At 45.5% G+C, this 21,088-nt stretch overlaps 1 protein-coding gene across 3 annotated transcripts in view; it reads left to right on the plus strand.

Moving 5' to 3' along the window:
- The window catches only part of GATM (glycine amidinotransferase), a 36,177-nt gene extending 27,345 nt beyond the window's left edge, over positions 1-8,832 (plus strand). The window contains exons 7-11 of one of the 3 annotated variants that reach the window (XM_082198705.1): positions 1,192-1,255; positions 1,369-1,485; positions 4,390-6,998; positions 7,239-8,086; positions 8,348-8,832. In XM_082198705.1, coding sequence (XP_082054831.1) covers positions 1,192-1,255; positions 1,369-1,485; positions 4,390-4,502 — 294 coding nt within the window. In that variant the 3' untranslated portion in view covers positions 4,503-6,998; positions 7,239-8,086; positions 8,348-8,832. Of the gene's footprint in view, positions 1-1,191; positions 1,256-1,368; positions 1,486-4,389; positions 6,999-7,238 lie in introns of all 3 variants that reach the window. The other 2 variants (XM_082198704.1, XM_082198706.1) reach the window with 2 other exon arrangements.
- The last annotated feature ends 12,256 nt before the right edge of the window (positions 8,833-21,088 follow it).

Raw genomic sequence — 21,088 nt, forward strand, 5'->3', positions numbered from 1 at the left:
GGACTTTGGGTCTGATCCAGTATAGCTCTTGATCTTCCTTTGCAGTGGGTGGCCAAAGGAGGATGTGGAGTGTTTTCTAGGGTGCTATCTGCACTATAATTTAAATCAGTAGAATACCGCTTTAAACAGTCATGGCTTCTGTGGCAACCTTCCTTAGTAAAGATGGGAGTAAGGTAACATGACCGGATTTTGGGGTGGTTTTAAAATTTAGACTCTCCCTGTCTAAATTTTTAGAGGTCTGCATGTCTAGGCCTGCACTGATTGCGTGTCAGTTGAGAAGTACAAAGTACAATGTCATTGCATGTGAAATATAATATATTGAAACTGGATCCCATCAGACTGCAAACATTTTAGGAATATTTGAGCAATTGGAAAATATTAGACACCAGTGACAGCACAATACATTTAGCTCCAGACTGAGATTGCATTCACATGGCAATCTATTCCATTTTCATAAAATGTTTCCCTAACTGATAATTTCCACATTATTTTTCAGCTTTCACACAATTTAAAAGCCACCTCTGGAGCTATTGTGCTATAGAGTAGCACTCGCTTCCATATTATTTGCAAATGGATTCTTTTCTGGAAGCAAATAACATGGACTTGGCTGCTAAACTTGAACTATATTTCACTATAGTTACAGAAGAGGCTTTTATGATGTGTGAAAGCTCAGATATAATGTGGAACTTAGGGGAAAGATTGAAAATCGAATGAAGTGCCATGAAAAAAAGGATGCTCAATGTCTTTCTTTGATGTGCAAGTAGAGAGCCCTCTTGTGATGAAAACTAAGCAATGCAACTTCTGCAAACTATACTACATTTTCTTATAAAGACCTTGGGACCAAACTAGATTTGATGCAGAATGCATATTTTCATTTTAGCATGCATGCATTTTAACATGCAAACGCCAAGAGTAGCAATGGCGATCATAATAAGGATTGTAGGAGGCAAGGTCACGGGTTTGATCCCTGTATGGGTGCACATTCCTGAATTGTAACGGGTTGGACTACTAGATTATCAATGGAGTCCCTTCCAACTCTATTATTCTTAACCCTTTCCTCTCCTTCTGTGATCCCGCAAGATACACCCTCTTCTGTGGGTGCTTGTTTGCATTGGGAATAAATCCCACAATGGTTTAAAAAAAATCTCTTCAAAATTGAATCTCTTCAATTTGAATCTCTATCTCTCTTAGATCGATCTCTTCAAGAACGCAGGCTGGACGGTGGTTCACCCTCCATTGCCCCTGATCCCTGATGGTATGTTTAGCTTATTCCCAATTTTGAAGATGGGTTTTGCAAAGCAGAAGTCCCAGACTTCACCCGCCCAATGGGAGTGCTAAATATTATTTCCTGTTTATATTTGCATCCAGACCACCCGTTGTGGATGTCCTCTAAATGGCTCTCTATGAACGTCCTGATGCTGGATGAAAAACGTGTGATGGTCGATGCCAACGAAACTCCAATCCACAAGCTGTTTGAAAGTCTCGGTGGGTCAAAATGTTTAGGGATGTGTATAGTTGCCAGGGGAGGTTATATTTAGGTTATATTATCCAGGAGAGGTTATATTTAGGTTATATTATATTTAGGTTATATTATCCTTCCTTCCTTCCTCACGCTTGTGAGTTCAGCAGAATGCATCCCTTTGCAGCTTAAAAGGGAAGCTTAGATAGGTTAGTTTTAGCCTTTTAATTTAAGTAATCCAGGATGCTTTAAGGAGGACTGGATTCTCTTGGTATTTCCTATGTTCTCCCCCCTGAAAACAATAATCACTTATTGTTTTTTTTAAAAAAAGTAAAACAGTCTTGTAAAAAGTAAAAAATGACATTTACTCATTCAGTATTCCCCACTGAAGAACAGCAGAGTTAACAGCAGCTTTGTTCAGGCAGGCTTAAAATGGTAATCCAGTTACAAATACATACTTTAGTCTAGTTCAAAATGGAGTCGGTGTGGCTCAGACTCAGCATATGTTATACATTGCTGGGATGCGGCGAAAGAGCAAAGAGAATGTGCCCAGCCGGGTGAGGAGATTATATGTGGCTACACTTTCCCACTGACAGGGCACATTGGGAGTGGCTCTCAAGAGTTCTGTCTAGCAAACTTACAGGAAAACTCTATGAGCTTCAGCTCCTATCATGTGCCTGTCTAGCAAACATGCACTGTTGGTTTGATTGCATTGTAAATATCCCATGCAATGTAGTAGGTAAAGGTAAAGGGACCCCTGGCCATTAGGTCCAGTTGTGACCGACTCTGGGGTTGCGGCGCTCATCTCGCTTTATTGGCTGAGGGAGCCAGCGTACAGCTCCCGAGTCATGTGGCCAGCATGACTAAGCCGCTTCTGGCAAACCAGAGCAGTGCACGGAAACACCGTTTACCGCTGGAGTGGTACCTATTTATCTACTTGCACTTTGTTGTGCTTTCGAACTGCTAGGTGGGCAGGAGCAGGGACCGAGCAACGGGAGCTCACCCCGTTGCAGGGATTCGAACCGCCGACCTTCTGATCGGCAAGTCCTAGGCTCTGTGGTTTAACCCACAGCGCCACCCGCCTCCCTAATGTAGTGTGTAAGTGAAGCTTAAAGGAGCAGCTAATTGGCAGGGCTGCAGTGGCATGACGGAGAAAGTGAAAGATATGGCTCTGCCCCAGGGCCTCCCTAGGCCAGAAAGAGGAAAACCTCTGACTCCTCTATGCAGGTCCTACCATCCTTGGCAATGGCGTAGCGTGGGTTGTCAGCACCCGGGGCAAGGCAAGTAATTTGCGCCCCCTAACCCGGGGCAAGGCAAGTAATTTGCGCCCCCTAACCCCTAACCTGCCGCCGCTGCCAGCTTCTTCTTGCTGCTGCGTGGTCTGGTCTGGTGTGGTTCTCTCCCGCGCTCAGCGCTGCGCTGGACGGCCGCTGCACTGTCCCTCCCCCAGATAGTCCCTCCCTCTCTCTCCGCACCGCACGCCTGGCACCCACCCCCTCCACAGTGGGCGGCGACCCAGCGGCTCGGATCGGATTCGCACAGCCAGCACTGCAGTGAGAGAAAGTGAGTGAGCCAGGTAGGGGCAGAGACCTGCGAGTGCGAGCGCCCCCCCAGATGTTGCGCCCGGTGCGGCCGGCCCCCCCTGCACCCCACACGCTACGCCACTGATCCTTGGGCATGCTGGTTGGAGCTTATGGGAGTTGGAGTCCAACCGTCAGGCCACAAATTTTCCCATCCCTACTCTCTGGCAACTCTTAAGGCAGGTGTGGGGGACTTTTGACCCTCCAGATGTTGCTGAACTTCAAAACCCATCACCCCTGGGCTATGCCAGCTGGGGAAGATGCAGAGATATGAAGAACTAGATTTAAGCCTGGAAAAATAAGAAATTTGAGAGAACTGAAATTGTCTGAGCCATTTGGGGGTAGCGTGGCCAAAATGGCCTTGCAGGAGGAGCCCCACTGTTGGGAGAGGGGGGTTCAAGCCCAAAAATATGCCCCAAACACTCTATGACACGTGCTGTGTTGTAAAGATAAAAAAGGTAAAGGACCCCTGGACCGTTAAGTCCAGTCAAAGGCGACTCTGGGGTTGCGGCGCTCATCTCGCTTTCAGGCCGAGGGAGCCGGTGTTTGTCCAGACAGCTTTCCGGGTCATGCCTTCTCCTAATGTAATGCCTACTTTTGACAATAATGAGTTAATTCCTCGCTCTGGGCATTCGTAGCCTGACAGCGCTGTGACACACATTATTTTTTTAATGAAATGTTTACCCCACCTTTCCTCCCAATCTCATTTTGCTGCATTCACTGGGGGATAGCCAACATTGGTCATAATAATTAGTTCATAAGCTATTGAATTCAGTGGGTCTGGGTAAAATAGGTAAAGGACCCCTGGACTGTTACGTCCATTCAAAGGCGACTATGGGGTTGCGACTCTCATCTCGCTTGGCGAGGGAGCCGGCGTTTGTCCACAGACAGCTTTCCGGGTCATGTGGCCAACAGTACTAAACCACTCCTGGCACAACAGGAGACCGTGACAGAAGCCAGAGCGCACAGAAAGGCTATTTACCTTCCTGCAGGAGTGGTACCTATTTATCTACTTACAGTGGCGTGCTTTTGAACTGCTAGGTTGGCAGGAGCTGGGACAGAGCAACGGGAGCTCACCCGTTGCGGGGATTCGAACCGCCGACCTTCTGATCGGCAAGTCCTAGGCTCTGTGGTTTAACCCACAGCGCCATCCGTGTCCCCTGACTGTGTTGTAAATGAAGGGGGAGCTGGCCATGGTACCAGACATGTTTGAAGAGATCTGGTTTCTCTTCAGATCGTATAAATCTTTCGCCTTTTACAGACATGTTTGCACAGCTCCTCAAAACCCTGTGTGTAAATCTGGGTCAACCTTCACCAAAGGGTCTTGCTTCGCTTTCTTTTCCTCTGCAGGCATTTCGACAGTCAAAGTGAACATCCGCCACGCCAATTCCTTGGGAGGAGGCTTCCACTGCTGGACCTGCGACATCCGCCGTCGTGGTACCCTGAAGTCTTACTTTGATTAGGCAGGGTGCAGCTTTGTGAAGCTGCACGCGGTTAAGTTTTCATGAGCTAGGCGTAGGCAAATGAAGAAGAGGAGATCGGTTTCATCTTTCTGCTTAAAAAGGGTGCGAGTGCATGGACTGCAATACTTGGGACAGTGCCCACCTCCCCACCCACCCCAACGGAGGTAACATGAACAATGTGCCCTAAGAGCCTATTCACACATTACACAGAGGCAAGCCCAAAATGTGCCTGTATGTTCCGTGGTTTTTTGGTCCCCATGCATATATTTGTTCAGAAGCTCCACTGTGGTGGACATGGCTCATTTCCAGATGCACAGGATTGCAGCCTTAAATCACTAAATCCACGTATCTTTTTTAAAAATTCCCTTTTTAGAAGATGCCTACATTTTCAAAGGGCTCCTGCTCCTCTTGGTTTGATCCAGACTGTTAGTTGCTGTTGGGTCCCATCTGAAATCAATAGAATACTTTGTTGGTTAGAGCATGGCGCTGATATTGCCAAGGTTGCAGTTTCAGTCCCTCGGGGTCCCTTCCATTTCTACAATTCTATGGAAGTGACCTGTTGCTGACCTTATTTCCATAGGACCTCAGTGCCTCTGGCATACTCTGAATCTACAAAGCGCTGCTGAAACTTTTGTTACGTGAATACAATACTGGTAACGACACACACGATGTAACAGACTGTATGTAACTGTGTAACTTCTATTTCAAAAAACAATTCAACATATCATATCACAATATGTAATTCCATAGACCAATTTATCATATGAGCAGAACATATTCTGAGAGATTAAAGTCCAGCGGATTGATCAGGAGATACAGTCTATTCAGTTCTTATGTTAGGAACATAAGATCCTGATTCGACCTGACTGGAAGAGTCTGCGACCAGGAGGAGGAATACCAGGAAGAATGGATGAACTTTTCGCTAAATATGTTAAGATAACTTAATTGGAAAAGCTTGCAAATATTAGATAGGCTTAGGATTCAAATATGTAAGGATAGGAATTAAGATGTTTAAAGCTAAATTAGAAAGAATGAAAGATGCTAAGTGATTAAGTTAATTTTTTGAGAAAATTGATTTTGGAAAACTGTTAAAATGATATACACTGAAATTCAACCAGGGGGATTTGAGGAAGTCACGTAACAATGTTATCAAGATTGGTTTAATTACGGTTGGGATTTATGTTTGTTTGTTTGTTTGTTTTAAATTTTTTTTGGAAAATCAATAAAAAATTGGGGGGGGGGGAGATCCTGATTAATCCCCTGGACTTTAATCTCTCAGAATATGTTCCGCTCATATGATAAATTGGTCTATGGAATGACATACTGTGATATGATCTGTTGAATTGTTTTTTGAAACAGAAGTTATACAGTTATATACAGCCTGTAAGGTCGTGTGTGTCGTTACTCTGAATCTAACCTTTCCTGTATAGGTTCTGTAGCCTTTAAAACAACTTGGGTGCGCCCTCAAACCCTGTAATGTGTGAAGTGGCCCTTAGCTCGTCTAGGCCAAAGTTGCAACTCCTCATCAGCAGTACAGGTCTTCTGGCTGGCTTTTTGAAAGTCTTCCACCTCCCCGTGAAGTCCCTTCTTACCTTCACTTCCAGGATGCACAAACTTCAACAGTACTTTTCAGCCTCATAGAGGTCAACTGGTTGAATACCGCTCTACATCTACCTCTTTTCAAAAAGGCAGCTAGAAAGGTTAGACCTGATTTTTAACAGAAATCTTTCCAGTATCTTTTCTAGTTTGAGTGTGTTTGTGGATACACATCACACTTCATAAAATTTAAGGCAAAATATTTAAATACACAGATCTTATATGGACCTTGGTTTTTACTGATTTTGTATAAGCTATTTAGGTTAGTTTGACTTGTGTTGTTGTTCTTTCGAAAAGGTTAAGCCCCACGCTGATGCGGCTGTAACTGAATTTATTAATCATGTAGGAATAATATAATGCCCTCTGTGGACCTGCCTGAAACCCATTCATTGGAGTAGGGGAGCTACATGCTTGCAATCCATCACACAAAGGCTAGGGATCCTCGTGAACTGAATTTGGTCTGCATTTTTAAGCAAACAAGCCTCATTTGGGGGTTCCTGGTTTGCTACACAGATTGGCCCAAGGCTATCCTTCTATTTCCCTCCCTTCTCTGTTCTTTGTGATACACTTCTGGAAGCAGTGGCGCGCTTCACACATTCGCCCAACTATGACATGCATGTCTCCTGATGTACGCTGTCAGAACTGTGCCTAACTCACTCTCCCTTTCCTGCGCCGACAGGAAGCAAACCATTGTGCCTACGGCTTACGGCTCGGTGCAAAATTGATCCTCGAAGTCTGTTTCTTTCCAAACAAACCACAAGAGGGCTTTTTCCCAGCAGCATGTACCAGGATTGTTGCTTGTTCACAGCACGCCATAGCTTGAGTTTCTTCGATGGGTGAATGCAAAACCAAGTGTGTACCTTGTCATGAAATGCACACCAAAAGAATATGCGGGAAACTGTGTGATATAGAATCATAGAATCATAGAGCTGGAAGAGACCACAAGGGCCATCGAGTCCAACCCCCTGCCAAGCAGGAAACACCATCAGAGCACTCCTGACATATGGTTGTCAAGCCTCTGCTTAAAGACCTCCAAAGAAGGAGACTCCACCACACTCCTTGGCAGCAAATTCCACTGTCGAACAGCTCTTACTGTCAGGAAGTTCTTCCTAATGTTTAGGTGGTATATAAATATATTAGGTGGTATATAAAGTTATACAGTATTTGCAAAATTTGCCGGACCAGAAAAAGACTGATCTCTCCATCCTTAAAGTTGGCACAACCTTTGCCCTTTGAAATGGGAGATTCCTAAAGGTCTACCTTAGGAGGCCAGGCCCACATATATAACTCTGAACCTCATGCTTTTCCTAGATGACTCAGTTGTTAGAGCATGGTGCTGATAACACCCAAGGTTGCAGGTTCGATCCCCTCAGCTGCATATTCCTGCAACGCAGGGCGTTGGAATAGATGATCCTCAGGGTCCCTTCCACCTCTACAATTCTATGATTCTACTTAATATATTATAGAATTTTGCACGATGCAGAGAAAATGGGTAGGTAATTCCCCTCTCCCCCCAGCTAGAACTTGGGGACTTTAAATGAAGCTGAATGTTGGGAAGATTCAAGGCAGACAAAATAAAAGCCCTCAAGAATGATGATGATGATGATGATAATGATAATAATAATAATAATAATAATAATAATAATAATAATAATAATAATAATTTATTATTTATACCCCGCCCATCTGGCTGGGTTTCCCCAGCCACTCTGGGCAGCTTCCAGCAGAATATTAAAATACAATGATTCATCAAATATTAAAAGGGCTGCCTTCAGATGTCGTCTAAAAATCTGATTGTTGTTTATTTCTTTGACATCTGATGGGAGGGCGTTCCACAGGGTGGTGATGGCTATCAACGTGGATGGCTTCAAAAGAATAGACAAATAAACGAATAAACATAAAAGAATAAACAAGTAAGGCTATGTTTTACTTCTGCTGCTTCCGAATGCCAGCTGCTGGAAACCACTGAGAGCCAGTGTGGTGTAGTGGTTAAGACCGGTAGTCTCGTAATCTGGGGAACCGGGTTCGCGTCTCCGCTCCTCCACATGCAGCTGCTGGGTGACCTTGGGCCAGTCACACTTTTCTGAAGTCTCTCAGCCTCACTCACCTCACAGAGTGTTTGTTGTGGGGGAGGAAGGGAAAGGAGAATGTTAGCCGCTTTGAGACTCCTTCGGGTAGTGATAAAGCGGGATATCAAATCCAAACTCTTCTTCTTCTTCTTCTTCACTGGAAGGGAGAAGGCTATTGAGTTGAGGTCCTGCTTACAGGTTCCCCTTGGATCTCTAGTTGTCCACTGTTTTCATGAGGTGGTGGTAATGGCAGGAAATTCACGCACATAGCCCCTTACTCCAGTGGATGGATCTGCAGGTGGGTCAGGAAATAGGGCATGGTCACCTTCCTACACAATCACATCCGCATAGTGCTTTCTACAGCTCTAGACTTTGTATCTAGTGCTCTGGTTTAGGAAGTAGTTCTTATTTCAATGTATCTTCTCTCGATGAACATCACTTCTGGTTTGTTTGTTTTCAAAGTTCCCATGTGTGCCAACACATTTGATTTTGTGAGCTTGTTTAGATAAAGGAAAGGCTTTTTATTGTTGTTGTTATTATTGTTAATAATCCTTAGCAGAAATGCCAAATCGTGGGAATTTTAAGGAGTGCTGTAAATTAAGTTTTCAATACTGATTTCCTCAATATGTATTTTTATGCCGATAAAACATGTTTGCATTTGTGAACTTTTGGTGTTTCTTGTTTTGAGGGTTGATTTTCTGCCTGGGACAAGAATGGCTACACCTCGACCCCCACTCACCACAGAAAACCCAAATCCTCTGTGTGTGTGTGTATGTGTGTGTGTTTCTGTCTTCAGACATTCACACTAAACATTTAGGGCACATTCAACACACATTTAAAACACATTACTTCACCCCCAAAATATTGGGAATGATAGCATAAGGGTGTTGGGAAGTGTAGTTCTGTGACAGAGAAATGATAGTTCCCAGAGTTCTAGAATATGGGGAGTCATGTGTATTGAATGTGCTTTAAATACATCTGCTCTCTGTCTGCCTCCCAAAACCCACAAAACCCATTTTCAATAGGTTATTGTATTTTAGTGTTCTGTTGGAAGCCGCCCAGAGTGGTACCTCGGGTTACATACGCTTCAGGTTACATAAGCTTCAGGTTACAGACTCCGCTAACCCAGAAATAGTACCTCGGGTTAAGAACTTTGCTTCAGGATGAGAACAGAAATCGCATGGCAGCGGTGCAGCAGCAGCAGGAGGCCCCATCAGCTAAAGTGGTGCTTCAGATTAAGAACAGTTTCAGGTTAAGAACAGACCTCTGGAACAAATTAAGTGTGTAACCAGAAGTACCACTGTATTATTATTATCTTTACTGTTCAGTCAGCTGCAGATACATTTATTGATTTCATAAAATTTATACATTGCTTGGTGGTAAAAACACCTCAAGGCAGTTTACGAATACAGTGGTACCTCGGGTTAAGTACTTAATTCATTCTGGAGGTCCATTCTTAACCTGAAACTGTTCTTAACCTGAAGCACCACTTTAGCTAATGGGGCCTCCCGCTGCTGCTGTGTCGCCGGAGCACAATTTCTGTTCTCATCCTGAAGCAAAGTTCTTAACCCGAGGTACTATTTCTGGGTTAGTGGAGTCTGTAACCAGAAGCGTCTGTAACCTGAAGTGTGTGTAACCCGAGGTACCACTGTAAAAGAGAAAACAAATAATTTGTTTTCAACCATACTTCACAACATACAGAAGTCAAAATACTAAAACGGATTAGAATTACCTTAACTTTCTACGCACCTGGGCAGGCTTCTCTAAACAAGGATGTTTTTAGCAGGCGCTGACAAGAGTACAGTGAAAGCACCTGCTTGTCTCAAGAGGCAGGAAGTTCCAAAGTCCAGGTGTTGCCACACTAAATAATCAAATTCTTACAAAAGCGGAATAGGTATGAGGTGGCACCTGTGGACAAGAGGACCCATGCAGTCTCCCCACCCAGCAGTCCCTTTCTCCATGCAGAGCCCAGTCTACATTCGGTCATTTCTCCTTGTGACAAGCAACACTGAGCTAACCAGGTGTGCTCAGGGCACAGTCATTTGCATGAAAGAAGGATGTTCCTGATCAATTTCATGACCAATCAGGTGCTTGCTGAGAAGTTCCAACTTTGCCCTGCCTTGGTGCCTTTCAGATGTTTCTGGTGTTCTAAGAAAAACGGCTCCCTTTCCCTTATGGGTTATTCCAGAACCTATCTAGAGTCCTTAAGTGGGTTCCCTATTGGTAGGAGGAATAATAGAGGCTGACCAGAGGATATGGGACACGGGTATATACCAGAGTATATAGGACAGAGGAAGGGACACGGGTGGCGCTGTGGGTTAAACCACAGAGCCTAGGACTTGCCAATCAGAAGGTCGGCAGTTCGAATCCCCGCAACAGGGTGAGTTCCTTTTGCTCGGTCCCTGCTCCTGCCAACCTAGCAATTCGAAAACATTTCAAAGTGCAAGTAGATAAATAGGTACCGCTCCGGCGGGAAGGTAAACGGCATTTCCATGCGCTGCTCTGGTTTGCCAGAAGCAGCTTAGTCATGCTGGCCACATGACCTGGAAGCTGTACGCGGGCTCCCTTGGCCAATAAAGCGAGATGAGCGCCACAACCCCGGAGTTGGCCACAACTGGAACTAATGGTCAGGGGTCCCTTTACCTTTACCTTTAGAGTATATTGAGAAGCAAAGCAGCTGGTAAGCCTGATCTCTGTTAACTGTTGCAACAGGGTCCCCACTCGCCACACACAGGAGGGCGGCATAGCTGTCAACTTTTCCCTTTTCTTGCGAGGAATCCTATTCGGAATAAGGGAATTTCCCTTTAGAAAAGGGAAACGTTGACAGCTGTGGAGGGAGAAGGACCCTGAACAATGGTGCGCAAGCCCTTATATAGACTTTTGAAATTGCCACCCTGTAGCCCAAGACCACCACTCCAAAACATCATTCATACATCACAGAGGGAGGTGGTCTACAGCAGATATCCTGCCTGCCAGGATACCTGATAATGGTCACTGATTGCTTTACCTGGCCAATCTTTTGTGGTGGTTAATACTTTAGTTCCTAAATCCTGGTCACAGGCTCACCCTATTCAAACAAAAATATGCCCTTAAGACAGGATTTGCAAGCAAAAAGACAATGGGAAGGCTTTCCCCATTTGCCTCCCTTATTGCAGAGGAATATTTGGGGTCACTGGGAGAGTTGAAATGGCTTCAGGATTGCTCTCCCATGGTTCATATATTTAGATATGCGTGCATTTATGAATATTTATTCTATATTTGAGACCTTAAAATTCTTATAACTACACCTCCCACCATTGCTGACCATTGGCCGCACTGGCTGGGGCTGATGGCAACTGTAGTTCAACAACCTTGGGCAGGAGTCCCTGTGCTGAAATTTATTTCCAACCAGCACAGCACTAGCAACGAGGAAAAAACTACTAAACCACGATTGGATGTGACCTTTTTTTATTACTGTGTTAAGCTTTTTGTTCGGAAAACAAAGGAAAACAAATTACAAGGGAGAAGAAACGACCAAACCATTCAGAGTAGCTTCATTTACACAAGGGCATTCCCAGATGGCCAATTATTTTTTATTTTTTGCTGGATTCAGTCACCTACCAGCAAATCCAGGTTGCACAATTACCGTTGATTGCAAGGCTGATTGCACCACACAAACCCTTCTCCAGAAGAACAAACCTTGTGCGTTAAGGAAAGTGATGGGAAAATGTGGGGAAGCATTTCCTTGAATCCAGTGTCATGTAAGCTCCCCACAAACAAATGAGATGGAATGCTCACTCGTAAGTCAACATTATTTAGCCTACCTGCAAAAAAGGAGGATGAAAACTCAATTAAAAAAACCTCACTGTGTGACGTTAACATATGAGAGTGCTGGAGGTGAAATAGTTAAACAGGTTACCCAATCAGAACCCGGGGGGTGGAGTCAGAGGGACTATAAAACCAGCTCTGGGAGGGGCAAAGGGTGGAGTTTGTTGGGAGGCTGGTTGCAGTGGGAGTGAATTGGGATAGAGTCTGGGGGTAGGTTGAGTTAGTGTAACGAAATAAGCTCAGTCAGGAACAGTTAGGAGCTAGGAAGACAAGTAAATCTCTGAGAGGTGGTTTAGTGAGTGAGAGCAGGTAGCGTAAGTTATAGGTCTGGATAGGCACCCTATGATTGTAATTGACCAATAGTAAAGGTAAAGGGACCCCTGACCATTAGGTCCAGTCGTGACCTACTCTGGGGTTGCGGTGCTCATCTCACTTTATTGGCGGAGGGAGCCGGCGTACAGCTTCCGGGTCATGTGGCTAACATGACTAAGCCACTTCTGGTGAACCAGACCAGCGCATGGAAACACCATTTACCTTCCCGCCAGAGTGGTACCTATTTATCTACTTGCACTTCGTGCTTTCAAACTGCTAGGTTGGCAGTAGCAGGGACAGAGCAACGGGAGCTCACCCCGTCGCGGGGATTCGAACCGCCGACCTTCTGATCAGCAAGCCCTATGCTCTGTGGTTTAACCCACAGCGCCACCTGCATCCCTAATTGACCGATACCATTTGTTAAACCACACGCTTGTTAAACTGCAATATATAAACAGAAATTTATGTTCCAATTTAGCCCTGACTGGAGTCAGTATTGTCCCAGGTAGGGCCTGGGTGGTGGCAGCGAGAAATAAAGTGGTGGCACAGGGATCAATAGAGGGTGAAACGTCCGGGGACCCTGTGTGGTCGCCCCACTAGAAGAAAGCAAGGAAGAAGGCAATAAATTGTCTTGCTGAGGACTACCTGCTTGAAAGCTTGTGATTGAGTCTTGCTGAGGGATATCTGCTTAAAAATAGTAATCTGGTCTTTACACATTCATTTCATTTATATTCCTCAGGTCCAGAGATGCACAGACACTCTAATCTGAGGCCAAATGATAGTTGTATTTTCCAAGCATTTCCTTTTAATACAGTGGTACCCCAGGTTAAGTACTTAATTCGTTCCGGAGGTCTGTTCTTAACCTGAAACTGGTCTTAACCTGAAGCACCACTTTAGCTAATGGAGCCTCCTGCTGCTGCCGTGCCGCCGGAGCCCAATTTCTGTTCTCATACTGAAGCAAAGTTCTTAACCTGAAGCACTATTTCTGGGTTAGCGGAGTCTGTAACCTGAAGCGTATGTAACCTGAGGTACCACTGTACGTGCAAAACCTCAGAGACTTCTGCAAGCGCTTGAAATGAATGCTTGCAAAAAAAAAGAAAGAAAGCATTATTTCCTGTCTTGTTTTTGAAGAGCTGCTTGTGGGAAAACAGGCATGAGGGATGCTCCCACCACAGAGCACACTCTTGCTCTCAAGTCTAGCCGTTATCTGCATCTGTTTCTAGAATGCTTCATAATTGTTGTCAAATGGCTTGAAAAGAAAGAGGCAGTAAAAAATTGGGATGCTGCAACGCTAGAGGGCGCTGTCTCAGCAGCTACCGTATTTTTCGCTCTATAACACGCACCCGACCATAACACGCACGTAATTTTTAGAGGAGGAAAATCCGTAGGCATGCCACCCGTAGGCATTCCCTCCATAACACGCACAGACATTTCCACTTACTTTTTAAGAGGAAAAAAGTGAGTGTTATGGTGCAAAAAATACGGTAATTGTCTAGGAATCTGCTTGAGAAAGTAGTTTTATTGGTTAGATTTTATTTCTTAGCTGACTTTTGCGATCATAACAGCCTGAAGTAAACCTGCGCACCTTTACCTAGAAGTAAGTCCAAAAGAGTAGTGTAAACCTTACTCCCAAGTAAGTATCTTGTAGGATTCCAACCTTCACCGAGTCCCATAGGTGCCAACTCCCCGGGATCTTGGGTGCCCAAGCACCCACAAATTTCCCCATGAAGGGGCCAGGCACCCACAAATTTTGGTGCCATGGCCGTGCACGCTGTGTGGCACCCACGGCCCCAGGCACCCACAGCCGCGGGGCCAAGTTGGTACTCCTGCTGAGTCTAGTCCAAATGCCGTTGTTTGTTGAATTCACTATAGCAGGAGTTAGGCATTACAGTGGTACCTCGGGTTACATACACTTCAGGTTACATACGCTTCGGGTTACAGACTCCACTAACCCAGAAATAGTGCTTGAGGTTAAGAACTTTGCTTCAGGATGAGAACAGAAATCGGGCTCCTGCGGCGCGGCGGCAGCAGGAGGCCCCATTAGCTAAAGTGGTGCTTCAGGTTAAGAACAGTTTCAGGTTAAGAATGGACCTCCAGAAATAATTAAGTACTTAACCCGAGGTACCACTGCAGTTCCATAGGAAAAGAGATTGACTGTTAAACCACTTTCAGACCCTCCAAGTGTCCCTGTTTTCCAGGGACAGCCCCAAATTTACTGAAGCCGTTCTGGTTTTTTATTTGATCTCACTTTTCCTTAAAGGTAAAGGTAAAGGGACCCCTGACCATTAGGTCCAGTCATGGCCGACTCTGGGGTTGCGGCGCTCATCTCGCTTTATTGGCCGAGGGAGCCGGTGTACAGCTTCCGGGTCATGTGGCCAGCATGACTAAGCCGCTTCTGGCGAACCAGAGCAGCGCACGGAAACACCGTTTATCTTCCCGCCAGAGGAGCAGGGACTGAGCAACAGGAGCCCACCCCATCACGGGGATTCAAACCGCCGACCCTCTGATCGGCAAGTCCTAGGCTCTGTGGTTTAACCCACAGCGCCACCCGCGTCCCTATTTTCATTGGAGAAATATTGGTGGGTATGGTAGGATGTCCCTATTTTCATCAGAAAAATGTTGGAGGGTATGGAGTTATGAGACCCCTGAGCCAATGAGATGAGCAACCTAGATAACCTTTAGAAGACATCTGAAGGCAACCTGGTATAGGGAATTTTTTTTAAAAAAAAATGTGTAATGAGGTTTCTATCTGTGTTGGAACCCATAGTGGTTGGGGCAACCCAATCAGATGGGCGGGGTACAAATAATAAAATGCTGATGATTATTATGGAATAGGATGCCCCTATTTTCATCGGAGAAATGTCGGAGGGTATGCACTTTGTAAACTGCAGCTGTGGGAGGCAATAGGAAGGTCTCCTAGCAATTCTTTGCCCCTGTAACAAACTACAGCTCCCATAATTCTTTGGGGGAAGCCATGACAGTTTAAAGTGGTATCCTACTGCTTCAGAGGTCTGGCGCGAATGTGCCTCAGGCAGCTTCCTATGTTCCACAGACACACACACACACCATCTTTTCCCACACTACCCCGATACATACCTTGAGGCTTATCTGGAGGAAAATATTCAGATCTTGCTTCTCTGTTTGCTGACGGCATTAGCATTGTAGATTAACCTGTTCTTGTAAGTCTGTTGACCAGCTCCTGGGAACCCCGAGCTCCTTACTGATAACAGAAAGTAAACCTTCTATGTAAAGGTCCTATATAAATTTCCTGCAGGGAGACAGATGAATACAAACTTTTGTATATGCATATACTCAAAGTTCGCGAAGCTACCAGCATGAGTTTGGCCAAACTGCGGGAAGCAGTGGAAGACAGAAGTGCCTGGCGTGCTCTGGTCCATGGGGTCATGAAGAGTTGGACATGACTAAATGACTAAGCAACAACATACTCAAAGTTCCTGGGAAATAGGGACAATTGGAGAGTCTGCATGGTGGTGGAAGTGGTTTTCCTCCATTCACATTAATGTCCCTCTAAAAAGGTAAAGGGACCCCTGACCATTAGGTCCAGTCGTGACCGACTCTGGGGTTGCGGTGCTCATCTCGCTTTATTGGCCGAGGGAGCCGGCATACAGCTTCCGGGTCATGTGGCCAGCATGACTAAGCCGCTTCTGGCGAACCAGAGCACCACACGGAAATGCCGTTTACCTTCCTGCCGGAGTGGTACCTATTTATCTACTTGAACTTTGACGTGCTTTCAAACTGCTAGCTTGGCAGGAGCAGGGACCGAGCAACGGGAGCTCACCCCATCACAGGGATTCGAACCGTTGACTTTCTAATCAGCAAGTCCTATGCTCTGTCATGGTGTCCCGTTGCACCAGAAGCAGTTTAGTCATGCTGGCCACATGTCCCAGAATGCTGTCTGCAGACAAACGCCGGCTCCTTCAGCCTGAAAGTTAGATGAGCGCCGCAACCCCATAGTTGCCTTTGACTGGACTTACCGTCCGGGGTCCTTTACCTTTACTTTTTTCTTCTTCCTACATGCCACCCCAGAGTAAGGGGCAACCTGGGCTGTGCACAGCCCACCCCTATCCTGATCCTGGCCAGCGTGGGAAGCACCCGCCCCAGATCCAACCCCGAACCAGTGTGGGGACAGGGTAAAGGCTTTCATAGGGGTCTTCACCCACTCATTGAGGGCTCGATCCTGAGAATGCGGCTTTGCATGGGTCTTCCCTTCAGCGAAGGTGCTCGCAATGAAAAGAGGCACACTGAAGCATGAGCACTGAACCTTCCAGCTGGTGAGTGGAGGATTCAATCCTGCTGGCGTCTGCGTCCCAAGTGCCTTCCTTGCTGGGAAGGAACTGGCAGCCTCAGACCACTCTGGGCAACCTGATCTAATCCAGGCTGATCTGGGGCTTTGTCTCAACCCAACTTGGCCCAAGGCCCAGATCATCCTCCATTGGCCTGATTCAGTTCTGGCTTAGGCCAAAGTCACTGTACAGACCTGGTGGCAGTCACTCAATGAAAGTAAAGGGGTATGCTTCATGGTTGAGAAGGGATTTGAACCCAGATCTCTTCACCTCTAGGGACGTGGGTGGTGCTGTGGGCTAAACCACAGAGCCTAGGACTTGCCAATCAGAAGGTCAGCAGTTCAAATCCCCATGCTCCCGTTGCTTGGTCCTTGCTCCTGTCAACCTAGCAGTTCAAAAGCACGCTAAAAAGTGCAAGTAGATAAATAGGTACCGCTCCAGCGGGAAGGTAAACAGCGTTTCCATGCCCTGCTCTGGTTCGCCAGAAGCGGCTTGGTCATGCTGGCCACATGACCCGGAAGCTGTACGCCGGCTCCCTCGGCCAATAAAGCGAGATGAGCGCCGCAACCCCAGAGTCGGCCACGACTGGACCTAATGGTCAGGGGTCCCTTTACCTTTACCTTTTTACTCTACACTTCTAGTCGAACCGCTTCGCCACAATTGCTCTTTACACTGAAAAGTCTGTGTGCCGTAGTGGTTAGAGTAGTAGAATGGCTTTATGAAAATCAGTTTTATTTTATATTTCACATTGATAGCCAGCCCTTCACCACGTGGTCCCAGGGCCAAAATAACTAACCAAAATACAACAGAAAACATGGGAGAATGTCTCATTTTTCCAGTCTTCAATTCAGTTCTCATGAATTCAGCATTGGCTTGTGATTCTTTTTAAATATATATTTATTGGCTTTTCAAAAATACAACTTCAAGGAAGTCTAGAGAACGTACAGATCAGAAAAAGAAAAACAGTAACTATGCAAAGTGCAAATTCAGATTAAATCAACAGCGTTGGAAAATAAAGCATTTTTTCCCCCTTTAAAAGTCCTCCTGAAAATCCACCACCATTTCAGTGTCAATTCCTGCTAATATACCATTTTTGTTTTCAGTTTCCCGCAACGTGCATTTCTGTAAAACATTTTCCCATAACACAATGCATATTTGGTATGTTGTTTTTACTAATATATATGATTACACACACTCTTTACCATAGGAAATGCATTTTTGAGGGGGGAGGGGGTGGCTAAATTCTTTTGAAAAGTTGGAAGTAAATGGGGAGAAAGAGAACATGGAGCACAAGTATTTTAAACAGATGAAAAATAGGCCTTAAAGATATGCAGGATTGCAGCCTGAAATCAGTAAGGGACGTTCACAAGAGAGTTTTGCTCCGCACGCCAATCCTACAGCCCCATCACGGCTGGATTCATTTTCTTTCACTGAGAGGAAAGATGGCAAATTGATACATAAAGCGAGCCGCAAGAGCTGCCGCTGACCTTGACAAAGAACCAAAATAAACCGGTTATCAACAACACAAAGCAATTTGAAATTTCGGGTTGGCCGGCTGCCTCCTTCCTTCCCAGAATGAATGAACTCAGTAGGGAATTTGCAAGTGAGTTAAAAAAGCAGATCGCAAGCTCTTTATAAGGAGTGGAAGAAAACAGTCTTCATCTATGGGCAGGTTGGGCTAAGATCAGTATGTGCTGAAAAGAAAATAGAAATCACTATGCTTGGGGGAGCTGGCAAGACGGGGACATCGAAGGACCCCTCCCACTAAGGCCAGACCACAGGACTTTTTTCTCCTGCTGAGCACCAAGGCGGGGTTCTGCTATTCCAGTTGCCCCCACTCTGTTCATCAGGCTGCGTAGGAATGGGTGGGTCTGTCTGTTCTGATTTCTCCTTCTTCTCCACGCTTACTTTCCGCTCATCACTTTTCCACAGCACGTGGGGGTGGGGTTTCAATTTTTTAAAAGTAAAAAAAAAATTGCTTATGAAAAACGCATCAGCGTTTATGCACAAATACATGCATGCTTCTCCCAAATAGACACATTTTCTGTGCAATTCTGCCACATTTTTGCATGCATTTTTTCCTAAGGAAATGCATGTTTATTTTATTTATTTACGTAAAAGTTTTCTATTCCTCCTTTCCTCTAAGGAGCTTAAGGCGGCACTCGTAGCACTCCTCCCCATTTTATCCTCACAACAGCACTGCAAGGCGGGTTCGGCTGAGAGTGAGTGAGGGGCCCCAGGTGAGCTTCATGTGGCTTAGGGGAGATTTGAACCCCGCTCTCCCAGGTCCTAATCCAACACTCTAACTTCAGGTTACAGACTCCGCTAACCCAGAAATATTACCTCGGGTTAAGAACTTTGCTTCAGGATAAGAACAGAAATCGTGCTCCGGTGGTGCAGCAGCAGCAGGAGGCCCCATTATCTAAAGTGGTGCTTCAGGTTAAGAACAGTTTCAGGTTAAGAACAGACCTCCAGAACGAATTAAATACTTACCCTGAGGTACCACTGTATTGTTATTGTTATTATTACTATGCTTACATAATACTTCTCCAGATGTTGAGGGTCTACTGCTGCCTTCTCCCATGACTGTTGGCTATAATGGGTAGCGTAATAATAATAATAATAATAATAATAATAATAATAATAATAATTTATTTTATTTATATCCCACCCTCCCCAGCCAAAGCCGGGCTCAGAGCGGCTAACAACAGTAAAATGATACAACATTCTAAAATCATTTCATTATAAAATCAGCTCAAAATCAGATTAATGGCAACCATTGGGCTAGAGTTCTGTGAGGATTGCCAAAGGAGGGGGTCAGGCTGTGCCCTGGCCAAAGGCCTGGTGGAACCAGGAACCAGTCCAAAAAGCATCTATATCTATTTTTATTTTATTGCATTGATATCACACCTTTTTCTCAAAGGAGCTCAAGGTGCCGCACATAGTTCTGTCCCATCTCCATTTAATCCTCACAACAACCCTGTGAGGTAAGTCAGGCTGAGAGACAGTGACTGGCCCAAGGTCACACAGTGAGCTTCATGGCTGAGTAGGGCTTTGAACCCAGATCTCCAAGGTTTTAGTCTGACTCTCTAACCACTTCTTTCTTCTTCTTCTTTGGTGAGCCGAGTAAGCTTGTCTTCCATAAACACGGCTTTAACAATGAGTCCGTAAGTGACTGTGGAGGCCAATTCTGGACCCACAAGTCCTTCCACAGTGGGGACATTGGTTTCTGGGCGGGAGTCCATCACAGTGTGGATTTGCCAAGCGTGCCTTCCTCTTAGCACGTTTCTCCCTTGCGTTCTGAGTTCGAGTGTCTGGGACATTCGCAGGGAAACCAAAATGCTTGTTTACAAAGCTATTGTACTACCAACCTTACTGTATGCTTGTGAAACATGGACCACTTACAAGCGCCATCTACAACTTCTCGAAAAATTCCATCAATGGTGTCTCCAGAAAATCTTACACATTACTTGGGAAGACGGGTGAACTAATATCAGTGTACTGGATGAAGCAAAGATCACCAGTGCTGAAGCAATGATTCTTCAACGTCAACTTCATTGGACTGGTCATGTTGTGTGGATGCTTGATTATCATCTTCTAAAGCAACTACAGTGGTACCTATGGTTACGTACTTAATTCGTTCCGGAGGTCCATTCTTAACCTGAAACTGTTCTTAACCTGAAGCACCACTTTAGCTAATGGGGCCTCCTGCTGCTGCTGCGCCGCCACCACGTGATTTCTGTTCTCATCCTGAAGCAAAGTTCTTAACCCGAGGTACTATTTTTGGGTTAGTGGAGTCTGTAACCTGAAGCATATGTAACCTGAAGCGTATGTAACCCAAGGTACCACTGTACTCTATTCCAAACTTAAAAATGGAAAGCATAATGCTGGTGGTCAACAAAAGAGGTTTAAAGACTGTCCCAAGGCAAATATTAAAAAATGTAGTATAAACACCGACAACTGGGAAACACTGGCCTGTGAGCGCTCCAGTTGGAGAACAGCCTTTTAACCACTACACCACACTGGCTCAACATGGCCTACTCCTGCCGTCCTACAACCACCTGAGTATTCACTCTGGATGTGAGCCCAATAACGTTCGGCAGGCCAGCGGCTTTCAGGTTGGAAGGATTCTGGCTCGATAAACCTTCACACCCTCGGAAAGCACCCTCCAAATGTTTCGATGTCACTTTTCAAAATGCAGGAGTCCTGTTCCCCCTTTGTACTCAGCCCTTCTAAGCGGCAGCCCGGATCTCTTTGCAACCTCTTTCTTTCGGAGCGGTTATCAGTTTTATTTCTCCAAAGGGGGAGTTGTTTGGGCTGACGTGGAATGGACCCGGTAACACGTTGTACCATTCTCCCTCCCTGCCTCCCTGCTTGCAAGCTTGGTATTCCGAGTACCTTATCTGAGCAGAAAGAAAGTCCACGGCGGGAGAGAGGCAGGGCAAGAAGGGAACTGGAGAGACGGGGCTGGCCTCCCCTTTTCGTATCTGCTTAACAA

The sequence above is a fragment of the Podarcis vaucheri genome (genome assembly GCF_965113315.1).
Source record: "Podarcis vaucheri genome assembly, chromosome: 14".
In the NCBI taxonomy this organism is placed as follows: domain Eukaryota; kingdom Metazoa; phylum Chordata; class Lepidosauria; order Squamata; family Lacertidae; genus Podarcis; species Podarcis vaucheri.